This window comes from Natator depressus, chromosome 11 (genome assembly GCF_965152275.1).
Source record: "Natator depressus isolate rNatDep1 chromosome 11, rNatDep2.hap1, whole genome shotgun sequence".
NCBI lineage: Eukaryota > Metazoa > Chordata > Testudines > Cheloniidae > Natator > Natator depressus.
Window position 1 is genome coordinate 44,315,143 of NC_134244.1, and position 14,447 is coordinate 44,329,589.

Below are 14,447 nucleotides of genomic sequence, written 5' to 3' on the forward strand. Positions count from 1 at the left end.
GAGAAAGAATCTCCCCTCCCTTAACTGAAAAAAGCTTAGTCTAGTCAGAGGCCTACCTATGACCGATCCTTTTATGGTTGACTCAGCGGAAGACTGTGGTGTTTTACTTTTGCGTAATTTAAAGCCTAGGTGGCCATCTTGAATTTGACATCAGTTGACTTCAGGTAGCTTGCCTTGTGAGATGCCCCAGTGGCTCAAATGAACCTGTAACAGTGTATTTGTTAGTCAAAAAAATCATTTTCATTGCTCTTGCTTCACCCTGAGGTAATTTAATTTGTTCTGAAGAGCCACAATGGAACAGAAATGAACGGAAATTTTGTACTGCATCATTCATTAACATGAAGAAGGAGGAATTAGAGGTTGAGGAGCTTAGTGGCTGGATAGAGGGAAACTGAACAAATAAACATGGAGAAGGAAATCAAAGAGAGCTAGAACTGTCCACAGAGAAATGTTTAGATTGACAAACAACCTCTCAAGTATACACTTGTACATTCCATGATTCTGCTGCGTAAGCTTCTAGTTTACAAACCGTAGTGCACGTACACAAACAGAATGAAATGCTCTCTATAAAATTCATATAATAGATGGTCAGATGACCCAAAATATTAAGTTCTTATTTTGTGTTTTCTGCCATTCCATAGTATCATTTTGTTTTGCTATCCCATAACTGCATTATGACGATGAAAAAATGTTAATGAAATTTATTTTTCAGCATTAGTGAGTACGTATTAGTCTAACTACTCTGGAGATAATTTTAGCAAAATAACTAGCTATTTAAGCCCCAGGCATACATGCATGAGAACATGTGAAGTTAGTGAAATTAAAATCCAGTTAAAGACTTCCCCTTTCCGTTCTCTGATCATTTTTCATCTTCCTATGTCCCATCTTCCCTACCCCTCTCTTTTTCTATTCCCGTCTCTTCTCCCCTTCACTGTCAGGAAGGGCCAGCGCTGAAGGGCCAGTTCAGCACAACACGACGCCGGCAGAGACTAGCAGCAGCTGTGGCTACAACAGTGAGTGGATTTAAAATCAAGGGATAGTTTTAAAGATGGGAAGCTGTACAACTTGAATATGTAATAACAATACTGAGAACATCACCTGCACTTCCTACAGGTGTCCTCATTACCCACTTTTGGGTAGGCCATTTGTGAATGATGAAGTCAACCCTGACGCGTGAAAATAAATTTCATGAGCTTGGGTCTTATATCACTTACACCAGGTGTATATCAGTGTAACCCCATTGTCTTGAAAGGAATTACTTCTTCTTTATACCAGTGTAAGTGATATTAGAATCGGGCCCTGTTCCCTCAGTATTTATGGCATATTCTGTATACATATACAATATAAATAATAAAAAAGCAACCATAAATTTCTAGGATGTAATCCCATCAAAGAATTCTGAAAACAGCACACACCAAGAAAGCAGAAGTGAGGTGGCTTGTTATTAAGCCCAGCATGAAATTTCCTTGTGTTATGCCATTGCATATTTTAATAATATAAGGCAAGCTTTTTTCATTTGAAACACTTTTTGTTTACATTTCATAATCCCAAAAAGTCATATTACTACCACTAGTATCTCTGTTTCATTTTGTTAGTCATATGACTGCTTCACACAAAGTATGGGGTTGGGAAATGGAAATGAGAGCTACTAACTGGACAAAGTTCTGGGACCCTCCCACCCCGCAGGATCCTAGAGCTCGGGCTCCAGCCTGAGCCCAGACACTTACACTGCAATTAAACAACCCTGTAGCCCAAGCGCCAAGAGTCAAAGTCAGCAGGCATGGGAAAGCCATGGGTTTTTAATTGCCGAGCAGACATACCTTAAGTGTGGCAGCTGCTCACCCCAACAGTAGTCATGACATGGAAGCTGCTGTTTGTGCAGACTGAGGAATACAGCGCTGTATCAGTTACATTCAGGTCACATGTGGAGGGTTCTCTTCCCAACCCTATGGGCTAGGAACATCTTACCTTTGACAATAAAAGCTTAGATTCTGTGAAAGCTGACAGTACTTACCCAGGAAGGATGACTGTTCATGCTGGCTGAGTGGTTATTTCAAGCCTTGGGTTAAAGTAAATAAAGGAAATGTGGATAGATTTGAAGTTATGTTTAGCAGAGTGAGGAAAACTGTAGAGGGATAGGTGGGAGAAGGCAAAGAGAAAAAGTAGAATACATGATAAATACAACAGCAATGACCAAGAACAAATATGTGCCCAGTTATGAGGGGAATTGGAGAGGAAGGTGTAGGATGCTAGTGATGAGAAACATAAGGAAAAGTTTAATCAGTATTTCTTCGTCTGTTGGGAGCCAAGGTGGATGAAAGATGTGGTTTAATGTGGTTTTTTTCATGTTGTTGAGAGTAACTTGGAAATTCTGCTGAAGGAAACAAACAGAGTTCATGTCAATCAGCTATTTCCTTATTTCTGACGGCTGTATAGTGTTCTCTCAAGCAGTCAGCAAAGTGTCTACTTATTTTTTTCATGTAAATGGGTATTTCCTGCAAAGTGTGTGATTATAAATGCTTGTAAAAATGCAAATGCTGATTCTAGGAGACATTTTAAAATGTTATTTACCCAGGAAGCCTCATTTCAGATGTATTATCTGGTTTTCAGCAGGGTCCTGTTCTTATATCTTGTTTTTCAGCCTGACCAGTTGAAGTACAAGGCTCTAGAGTTGGGGTTCTGAACTTGGGGGTCATGAAGAGATCCAGTGAGATTGCTACTTTTCCTTTCTTTCTAGTAGATGGGATGAGTGCCCTGAACCTTTTATCTCCTGTAACGGGGCCATAGAATGGAAAAAATTGAGAAAAAAATTACACCTGTTCTAGGGTGTAATTGCTCAGTCTATGATGGAACTTAATAGCCACTGTGTGCCTTGTACATTTTTCTAAGCTCTAGGTGGTAAAGCCTTTGAGATTAATTTACATTATTTTCTCTGTTGTGAGGATACTAGCATCTGGTGGGCTTGAGTGATTATAGGTTGACAGAATTCTTAGCAAGGAGATTCTGCAACTATGTTCTCTGACCTAAGAAATGAAAGGCTTTGTAAAAGAAGCGCGACCGTCCGACTCTCTTTGTAAAATAGGGAAGTTCTGGTTAACTGTTGAGAGAAATGGTGTTAGCATAGTACAAAATGGAAGGTTGCTGAATGGATTGTGATAGTGCTGCAGTTTGCTGGAGAAAGGGGATTGTTTTGTGTTCCCTGTTAATAAAGAAATCGTTCATTATGTGAGCCTAAAAATAAAATCAGATGAAAAATTGTCTCTGTTTACGTAGTTAAAAATAAGAACACGTGAAAGGAGCTTAGAGGAGAAATTAAATTTGCAATAGACAGGTGTTACAAGACCATTATTTTGCACACAGTAGATACTTGGAAATCTGGGAAGGGTGAATGAAGGAAGATACGCTGATATAGTGTACCAAGGGGTGGAATGAAATGTGATAAAGTTATTTAAGGATTCCACCAGGGAGTGAGAAACATATAATGTATAGTGATTGGGCACAGTTCCCTGAAAAGGTCAAAAAAGCTGTTGTCCAACCCAGTCAGCTAATCAAGTTAACAAACTAAGGATCCATTGCTAGTGTTATGGTAGTTTAACTAATCTGTTGATAAAGTCTATAGTAATATGACTTTTTATATTGCCTGCTGCTCTGTAGGAAGTTTCAGAAAACAACCTATATTTTGGGCCCATTTTTCATATTTGGATACATAAATTACACTCTAGAATGTGGGTTTTCAGCTTCTGCATTTGAGGAATCTAATCAGTGCATGAACACCTAAAATAGATATTTAAGTGTTTAACTCTTATCTGAGTGCCAAAATATGATTCTAAATGCCTTAACTTTGACACTCAAGTTTGAAAATTGGGCTCCAGGAATCAGATGTTTATATATATGTATATATAAAAATGTGTGTATATAATGTAATACAACGTAAATAAAGTATTCTCTCTCTATATGTATATAGAGATTTTTCACATCCATTATATATGCAACTATATAATACACAAATGTTACATATCTCTACATTGTAGATAAAATACACAAACACATTATATATGCACACATTTACTATATATGCAAAAATACAGAGGGAGAAAGAAAAGTGGAAATATATAATAAATGAAAAGAAGCATATTTGTTCTGTTTGATACAAGAGACTTAATATGACTTGGTAAAATATCTCTTTTACTGAATTTTATAGTAGTTGTGCTTTAAATGAAAATGAGGGGTTTTTGTTCGTTAAAAAGAGTATTCATACACAAAAAGAACCTACATGATTTTCTATATTGTGTGATCTGCAGATGATTTATACAGTGATTTTCAGTGAACTGAATAATAATCTCAGGGTTTACCAACACTCTTCAAAGTCTGCAAATAATATTCTCTGTGGGAATATTTAGCCACATTTCCAGGTTGATCGAGAAACTAATACATTTAAAATGTTGGCATTATGACCACCAAATCATTCTTTATAGGATACCAAAGGTCAGAATGTAAAGCAACATTAGTGGTTTAATTTTCCAGCGCTCTGCAAATCTTATGAAATGCTATGTTAGTGTAAATGCTATAGTTAGAGCTAAAGTGCATCTTTCTCTCTCGCATTAGCTATCACCCCTCTCTCTCTCTCTCTATCACTTGTCTATGTTTCACTGAAGGATTTTAAGAGACCTGGCGAATTTTGTACAACTACTGAAACTTGAGACACTAAAAGATATATATTCTCATAATTTTTTAAATCTCTCACAGTGAAACTATTGTGTTTTGTTCTGTGAATAAAGTGTGTAATGTTTTTATTCAGTGTATTCTGTGGAAGGTGGATACAGTCGTATACCGTAGCTATTTTCGTTGTTGAATCTCCCCATAGGTCCCTTTCAGTGCTACAATGTCACCGGTTCGCCTGCACTCATCCAACCCCAATCTTTGTGCAGACATCGAATTTCAGACTCCCCCAAGCCAGGTAGCTGACCCCTTGGAATGCTCCATGGAGTACATCAAACTTCAAGAAGAGTTTTGCCTCATGGCACAGAAAGGTAACTAAAAATGTACAATCTGCATCTTACAAAAACTGCTATATTTACATTTACACTATTCATGGTTAGAACTTTTGTCTGGATCAAATATAAATTATATCAAAATCTTTTATCCAAATCTGGTTCAGATGAAGATCATATAGGTTTAATTTTTAAAATATTTTCTATGCATCAGGTACATATATAGGGATGGGTGAATCCTATGTCACTGGAGATTTTGTGAACCTCCTGAACCATTACAGGGGCTTGCAAAACTTGGCTGAATTTGCACACATTTTTTCCTTTTTATAGAAACCTGTGTTCTTTCCCCTAAGATAAATGAAATTCCACTGTCTCTAACGATCTTGTACAACTTTATGCATGACACACCAGTGGAAGTTATAAAAGGTCCTGCTCGTACAAGAATGGATTTCAGAAATGTTACATTGTATCACCAATGAATGACTGGCTTGTAGGCTGAAAATTTAAGTTTTTAAAAAGGGTTTTAAAATAGTGAAATATAAAATGAAGGAGTCATACATAAGCCACACCAGCATGTGCAGGAATTGATGCCCTTCTCAGGTGGTTGAAAGATCTTGCCTCATATTTCGCACCTAAGCCATTTACTAATAGCTTATTAATGCACATACTGTTGTGGCTATTGTCATACACGCACTGTGGCCATTTCTCTGTCTTGTGTGTAATACTATATAATTTACAATATCTTTTAGTGTTATTTATTTTTGCCTCTGTCTACAGAATTCACACGCAATGCTGAATGGGTTAAGATTGAATGATGTTCAAAGTGCATCAAAGAACAGTTTGTTAGAGATTCAGACAGCAACAAATATCACTGTTTTGGGGCATTCCACTTTTGGAGACATTTAATGAAAATCAGGAATGGGATGAATTAAGCTTGTTTGAAAACCAGATCTATTTATCTCTATGGAAAAATGAGCTGGATTGCATTGTGCCTTGCTCACCTTTTCCAGTGTCTCTGCTTAGTTCTCATTGTAGAATCTTTATTACCGGTGATAAGGTAAAAGGTAGAAAGAATAATCTGATTTTATTATTTATATTACTGTAGCACTTAGGAGCCCCAGTCATGGACCAGGACCCTATTGTGCTATGTGCTGAACCAACATAGAACAAAAAAGTCCCTGCCCCAAACAGCTTACAATCTAAGTATAAGACAAAAGATGGATATACCCAGATTGGGGGGAAATAATGAGACAATATCGGTTACCATGTTAGACTGTGGTTTCAGCACATTAGCAGCCTATTGATTGGTCAAGTTTTGTAGGCTTCCTGGCAGAGGAGGATAAGGAGTTAGTTTTGTGGATGTTTACAAGGAGCTTCTCCCAAGCTTGAGGGGCAGTGTGGGAGAAAAGCACAAAGGTGCTTGTTTGAAAATTTCCCACATAGAATTTGCAGAGCCAGAGTTAGGAAAAAATAATCTCTCTTTAGTTATAAGCACAGAAAACAACTGGAGGCCGTTGAGAAGGAAGAAATACTGAACTGCCTAAAGTCTGCTTTATACACACTTTTCTGATTATAAGTACACTATATTTTTGTTTTGAAATGTTCTTTTTCCGTTGTCTACACACTAAAGATTACTTTGCAAGTATTCATTGACCTCTGTACCCTCAGGGTTGCAACCTTAGGAGCCTTTTTGTATGGTGTATTACTCCCCCTAATGGTATTAAGGAACTGCCAGTGGCCTCTTCCCAGGTTAAGGGGCTTATGTTATTTACGTGCCATTGGGCATCTGTTAAGTCCCTTCTTTTTCGCCTGAAATTGCGGAGGTGTTCTCGAGGGAAGGTTCCTAGCACTCGGAATTGTGGGAAGAGTCAGGCGGGATAACAGATTCCTGACCAATTAGCTGTTAGTTCGGTATAAGCTCTGGTCCCACACACCCAGTGATGGCCTATTAAGACCAGGAAGGGTCGGTTGCACCCATTTGTCATATAGGTGTTTGCAAAGGAGGAGTAGTATCCCCCAAAGGGTACAGGGTAATTCTCCTTATGAGGAGTGGTGTTATTTGCATGACATTGAAAGATTGTATTGTTTTCTGTAGGTTACTGTAGGGGGAACATGAGATTGATTTCTCTGTTTGATCCCAGGTTGAGAAAAAATTCATATCTCCATACCCGGCCCACCACTTTTTAGTTTTGTTTGAATAATCCCATACACCATTGGCCACAATATGCTGAAGGCAACGGCTTTTCCCCAGATCCAGCCCTGTCCTATTATGCACCCAACACCAATGACCTTTTCCCTCCACCACACTTATCCATTTACTTGCATTTATTCCCACCGCTTCCCAAGTGTCATTGCTGATCCATATTTTGTTAAACGGACGAGGCCCTCCAGTGAGGTCTGGGGACTTGAGTGGGATAGCCAGACAGGAACACCAGTTTGAGAGTGGGCTGGGATGTGGCTGCAGACCCAGCAATTAGAAATATTAAGGGTCTGAGCTATGCACACCTGCTGCTGGATAAAAGAATTGTCATCGTGGTCTCCCCAGACCATAAGATACCAGCAGCCAAGGAACAGCGTCTGCTTCTGGCAACCTTTACGAGAGCGTAGATTGTAAGGTATTGCAGACTGTTCCTCTACGTCGTCTTCTGGAGTCAAAGTTGACTCTGCGTTGTCCTGAGGTGATGATTCGTTCTCTGGGGATGGTGCCTTTTTACACTGTGAAGCATGTATCCACGCTGCGATGCCAGATAGTCTAACAGCCGTCTGTGTAGTAAGCAGTACCTGATGAGGACCCTTCTGCCGGGGCTCCAAGGCGTGCTTTCGAGGATGGTGCCGTACGTAGACCCAATCACCTGGCTCGAGGTTGTGGCAAGCATCGGAGGTGGGTTCCATGGGCCAGGCGACTCGAACCTGTGAATGGAAGTGACTTACAGCTTGCATTAGTCCCTTGCAATACTGAAGGCGCGCACTGTGAGTCAAGTTCAAATCTGGAACGGGAGTCATAGCTCGCATAGGCTTAAGTACACCATTTCGTCTTTCAACTGCACCTGCACTCTGTGGGTGGTAGGGACAGTGCAACAGGTGTTTGATATGCAACATACGGTCCAGGTGTTGAACAAATTGTCCAGTAAAATGTGTACCCTGATCACTGGACAGAGTAGCAGGAATTCCCTTGGCAGGCATAATATGATTTAAACAAACATTTGGCAACAGACAGTGAGTCAGCCTTGCGACAAGGAAAGGCTTCAATCCAACCAGAGAATAAACATACCATAACCAATATAAATTCATATTGTCGACACTTAGGCATTTGTGCAAGAACGGTGCTTGAGGCAGGCCCTGGAACTCCTGGGCCACTTTTACAGGTTTACCAATATTATGGCTTTGTGGTACAGGCTGCACAGTGGCGGGCTGCAAGAGCTAAAATGGGGGGGCCCACCATCCTGTCTTAGTTACAGCAGAGACCATCCCCTCCTTTCCGACATGCGAAACACCGTGTAGCAGGGTGGCCAGAGACGGGTAAAGTGAAAAGGGGGCTACAAAGGCGCCAGTAGGCGAGCGCCAAAAGGAATCGGGATGTAGAGAGCAACCTTGGGCAACCCAGGATTCTTTCTCGGTTTCTGGGGCAGAGTCTTGAAGCAGGGTGAGGTCAGTGAGGGACCAGGAGGGTAAGAGGAGAGCGGAGAACAAGGGAATCAGACATTTCGACTAGGTGCGCTGCAGCAGCCACAGCCCGCAGGCAGGGGTGTAAGCCTTAGGCAACAGGGTCTAAAGTGGCAGAGAAATAAGCCACTGGGCGGTTCTTTTCTCCATGCATCTGAGTGAGAACTCCAAGCGCACACCCAGATTGTTCGTGGCAGAAAAGGGTAAAAGGCTTAGAATAGTCAGGCAGCCCTACGGCAGGGGCAGAAGCCAAACCCTGTTTGAGGGAAACAAAGGCAGAATTGGCCTCAGGGGGCCACGGCATGGGGTCAAGCACAGAGAATCGAGTGAGTTCCTGGAGAGGTTTTGCAAGGGAGGCGTATTGGGGAATCCATTGTCTGCAAAATCCAGCCATGCCTAAAAACTTCTGGACCTGGTGTGGGGAGCGGGGTCGGGGAAAGCTAAGGATAGCTTGGACGTGGGTGGGAGAAAGTGCACAGGAACCCTGGGAGAGGAGAAAGCCAAGGTATGTGACAGAAGCTTGACAGAGTTGTAGTTTAGAGTGAGAAGCTTTGTGAGCCTTATTTGCTAAGGCAGTAAGGAGCACTAAAGAGTCAGTTTCAGAGGCAGACAATGAAGGGGAACAGAGGAGTAGATCATCTACATATTGGACTAGTGTGGACCTGGACAGAAAAACAAGGTCAGCAAGGTCTCGGGCTAATGCTTGGGAAAAATATGACAGGCTTTCAGTATACCCCTGGGGCAGTGTGGTCCATGTGTACTGTTGCCCCTTGTAAGAAAAGGCAAACGGGAACTGGGAGTCAGGGTGAACCGGGAGAGAAAAGAAAGCAGAGCACAAATCAACAACAGTAAAATGAGTTGCATCTGGTGGGATAGAAGCCAGAATCTTTGAGAGAGGCAAGTTTTGATTCTGTCCACCTATGATTTGCCTCTTCCCACCACTGCATGAAACAATCAACTTCTCCTTTTGCCAATTTAGTTGTAGGTTGGCCGAGTTTGTCTTTTAAGACGTCTACTTGGTCTTTGTCCCAAGATCCTAACAGTGGCCACTGAATTTTGGGATTCTCCTGAGTTAGCCTTTTGCATTCCCATACACATCTCCCACCCATGTCATGAGGTTTTCTGTTCATTAAAACACAGGAATGCTAGCAACAAGACAAACACCACAGACAAACACAAAACATAGATCCATGGTATTCTGAGTTATTCTTCCGCTGGCGCCAGCTTGCTTGTAGACTCTAAAAACAAAAGAAACAATTTCCACCACCCCACCCCCCCCCGGTGGGGACAGATTATTGCTTAATAATAATAATAATAATAATTAATAATACCACTTTCTTTTACAAATTTCCTTGCTAATTGCAGGAAAAACAGAAGAATTACCTCCAGGCTGTCCTTATTTTGTTCTATAGTCAGGCTGTTCTATAGTCAGGCTAGTGAATTATCCCACTCACTGGTCATTTATGAAATTCATGAGGTGGTGTACTTCAGTTTTCCCTCTTGTGCAACAGACCATGTTTGCAATAGTTTCTCTGCTGTACCAAGCTATAAGTTTATTCTCAGGTAATAGCGGAGACACAGCTTCAGATTTTAGCACTATACACACACACAAAATTCTCTTTTGCCTAACATCCCTTGTGCTGTGATTACTCTTTTACACAACTGTACCTCTATTACACTTCCATCTTGTACAACTAGACACAACCAGGAGCAGCCAAGTTAAGTTCCAATAGAAACCCCTTATATCCTTTAGTGATTGATTACATTACCCAATAGTCAAATAATTTTGATCAGATTCTCTCTCTGCCTGCAGCAGTCCCTTATAGACCATTTCTGTGGGAAAAGGGCCCATATTCCCTCAGAATAGCTGTAAAGGCTTCTGGGGACAGAAGCGTAGTGGTGGTAGTAGCCACTCTACCTCACCCCCTTAGCCTAGACTATTTTTCCAGAAATTTACAGGAGTCCGGACTCTTCCTAAAATACATAAACTGAGCCGGCGTTCCTTTAGGGAACTGTCCTGACTTAGACGTCTGGTTACCCATACAGGACGACTTTACACACCAATCACACAAGAAGGAAAGTCGGGTTCGTCAGAGTGATGCCCGGTGCAACACACAAAAGGAGCCCACAGGCTACTGCCTCAGTCGCCCTTGCTTTCACACGAAGGGTTTTACCCAAGGCGCGGTGCGGCTGCGATTGTGCAGATTTCACTCACTCCGACCGTGGGGAGAGGAACCCTTTGGTCAGCCAATCCCCGGACGGAGACAGTGCCCAGACTCAAACACACCACAGGGGGGACGAATAGACACAGAGACAAGACAGTCCTCAGTCCGGACAAAACACAGAAATAATTACCTGACCAGATTCCTGATGTCAGATCCCGGGATCCCTACCAGAACAGAGTGGGAACCAACAGGTTCGATAGCGTAGACGTCACTGTGGTCATGTACCCTTCCGTTCTGGCGGAGGACCACTCGGGCCAAATGCCCAGGTGCCAGCTTGCCACGGCCGTCCTAAGAACAGTCAGGAGTCACACGGCCCCAGTGAAGATAGTTGCCATCTCGGTGGAACCTCCAAATTGTCAAAGTCAGATTCAGAACTCACATAATTTGTCAGACCACTCTGTTTATTATCAAAGTGCTTTGCCAATGCACCCAGATGTGAGCCCCCCACTGAGGCTCAAGATAACTTATTTATACAGCTAAGCCAAAGCCAATTTAACCTAAGAGACAAAAGAAAGCAGAAACTGACAAATATACATATATATCTTATTTGCATACTAACGTTTACCAATCTCCTAGCTCAGAAGGAGCTCTAAGTTAATTAGTTTGAGGACCCATTGTCTCACAGTCCTTAATGTTTCTCTTCCTGACAACTATATTTCAACAAACCCTTCAAGTAGCATTTCTTTAATGAATTATAATTTCAATATAATTCATTCTACTTTCACACCTTAAAAACCTCTAAGGGTGGAGATTCCACCACCTCCCTAGGTAACCCATTCCAGGGCTTCACTACCCTCCTAGTGAAATAGTGTTTTCTAATATCCAGCCTAGATCTCCCCCAGTGCAACTTGAGACCATTGCTCCTTGTTCTGTCGTCTGCCACCACTGAGAACAGCCTAGCTCCATCCTCCTGGGAACCCCCCTTCAGCTAGTTGAAGGCTGCTATCAAATCCCCCCTCACTCTTCTCTTCTGCAGACTAAATAAGCCCCGTTCCCTCAGCCTCTCCTCATAAGTCACGTGCCCCAGTCCCCTAATCATTTTCATTGCCCTCCACTGGCCTCTCTCCAATTTATTCACATGCTTTCTGTAATGAGGGCCCCAAAACTGGACGCAGTACTGCAGATGTGGCCTCACCAGTGCCGAATACAGGGGAATAATCACATCCCTCGATCTGCTGGCAATGCTCCTACTAATGCCGCCAAATATGCAGTTAGCCTTCTTGGCAACAAGGGCACATTGTTGACTCATATCCAGCTTCTTGTCCACTGTAATCCCCAGGTCCATTTCTGCAGAACTGTCGCTTAGCCAGTTGGTCCCCAGCCTGTAGCAGTGCATGGGATTCTTCCATCCTAAGTACAGGACTCTGCACTTGTCTTTGTTGAACCTCATCAGATTTCTTTTGGCCCAATCCTCCAATTAGTCCAGGTCACTCTGGACCCTATCCCTACCCTCCAGCGTATCTACCTCTCCACCCAGCTTAGTGTCATCCACGAACTTGCTGAGGGTGCAATCCATCCCATCATCCAAAGCATTAATGAAGAGTTGAACAAAACTGGCCCCAGAACCGACCCCTGGGGTACTCTGCTTGATATCGGCTGCCAACTAGACATGGAGCCATTGATCGCTACCCGTTGAGCCCGACAAGCTAGCCAGCTTTCTATCCACCTTATCGTCCATTCATCCAGCCCATACTTCTTTAACTTGCTGGCAAGAATCCTGTGGGAGACCATGTCAAAAGCTTTGCTAAAGTCAAGGAACAACACGTCCACTGCTTTCCCCTCATCCACAGAGCCAGTTATCTCGTCACAGAAGGCAATTAGATTAGTCAGGCATGACTAGCCCTTGGTGAATCCATGCTGACTGTTCCTGATCACTTTCCTCTCCTCTAAGTGCTTCAGAATTGATTCCTTGAGGACCTGCTCCATGATTTTTCCAGGGACTGAGGTGAGGCTGACTGGTCTGTAGTTCCCAGGATTCTCCTTCTTCCTTTTTTAAAAGATGGGCACTACATTAGCCTTTTTCCAATCGTCCGGGGCTCCCCTAATCACCCTGAGTTTTCAAAGATAACGTCCAATGGTTCTGCAATCACATTCAACCAACTCCCTCAGCACCCTCAGATGCATTAGAGCCGGACTCATGGACTTGTGCATGTCCAGCTTTTCTAAATAGTTCTTAACCTGTTCTTTCACCACTGAGGGCTGCTCACCTCCTCCCCATACTGTTCTGCCCAGTGCAGCCGTCTGGGAGTTGACCTTGTCTGTGAAGACTGAGGCAAAGAAAGCACTGAGTTCTTCAGCATTTCCCACATCTGTCACTAGGTTGCCTCCCCCATTCAGTAAGGGGCCCACACTTTCCCTGGCCGCTTTCTTGTTGCTAACATACGTGTAGAAACCCTTCTTGTTACCCTTCATATCCCTTGCTAGCTGCAACTCCAATTGTGCTTTGGCCTTCCTGATTACACCCTTGCATGCTCAAGCACTTTTTTTTTTATACACTCCTCCCTAGTCATCTGTCAAAGTTTCCACTTCTTGTAAGCTTCCTTTTTGTGTTTAAGCTCACTGAAGATTTCTCTGTTAAGCCAAGCTGGTTGCCTGCCATATTTGCTATTCTTTCTGCACATCAGGATGGTTTGTTCCTGCGCCCTCAATAAGGCTCTTTAAAATACAGCCAGCTCTCCTGGACTCTTTTCTGTGGTGGTTTTCAGGGTACCGAGAATTGAGAGTCACCTTGTTACCCACTGCCTCCAGCAAGAGGAAGACTTGCTTGAGCTTAATTTGGTGTCAGCTCCCTGACATCACCAGCCTGTTAGCCACCCAAACAATCTCCTCTGGACTCTGCCACTCCTATGTGTGATTTTCAGGTTAACAATAGGTATACCTTGGTCCCTCAGTCCCCTGGGAGCATCCCTCTGTAGTGGCCAGCCCCTCATCTACTGTACACTCACAGCAATATCAGATCTGCTGTCCACAAAGGAACAGTGCACACACCAGCTTGTATGATTAAACTCAGGATCAGCTCCTTGTGTAATGCCGAAGAACTCAGATATTTATAGTGAAGATAAGATTATCATCAAAGATTTGAGATTCAAGACATAATGAGTAAGGATTATGGAAAAAAAAGATTACATATAAATCAAAATCATAACAATTTCTAGACACTAAACTTAACAGGCTAACCTCCTGTCTATAGAAGTTTATCTCACCCAAATATCCTTTGCAGTGTTTCCAACCAGGGTATGTTGTGATCCCATTTTCATGAATGTAATTACATTGCCTGATTATTTCCTTGGTGCAGGCTCAAGGGATGTCATCCTTGCCTTCTCCTTATATCTCCAGAAGTTCATTGTCTGTACCTCAGTCAGGATGACTCCAGTAGCTTATTCTCGTGTGTGCTGCCTCCCAGTTAATTTCACACTCACCCTCCCCTCACCCATTGATTTCCTTTGTAAATGACTCTCCATTGTGTTAACTTACAATGCTTAATTTACATGCCAGAAGACAGGTGAATAACCATCTTTTGTCTGACAGAAAACTTGCCTTGATACAGACCTTAGGAGCATGTTTCAGG

The 14,447-nt window shown here is 42.5% G+C and overlaps 1 protein-coding gene across 4 annotated transcripts in view; it reads left to right on the forward strand.

The window, feature by feature from the left end:
• OSBPL6 (oxysterol binding protein like 6) overlaps positions 1 to 14,447 on the forward strand; it is a 247,104-nt gene that overhangs the window by 135,914 nt on the left and 96,743 nt on the right. For 3 of the 4 annotated variants that reach the window (XM_074967668.1, XM_074967670.1, XM_074967672.1), the window contains 2 exons: positions 939 to 1,013; positions 4,865 to 5,030. In XM_074967668.1, the coding sequence (XP_074823769.1) occupies positions 939 to 1,013; positions 4,865 to 5,030 (241 nt within the window). The remainder of the gene's footprint in view (positions 1 to 938; positions 1,014 to 4,864; positions 5,031 to 14,447) is intronic. The other variant, XM_074967671.1, reaches the window with a different exon arrangement.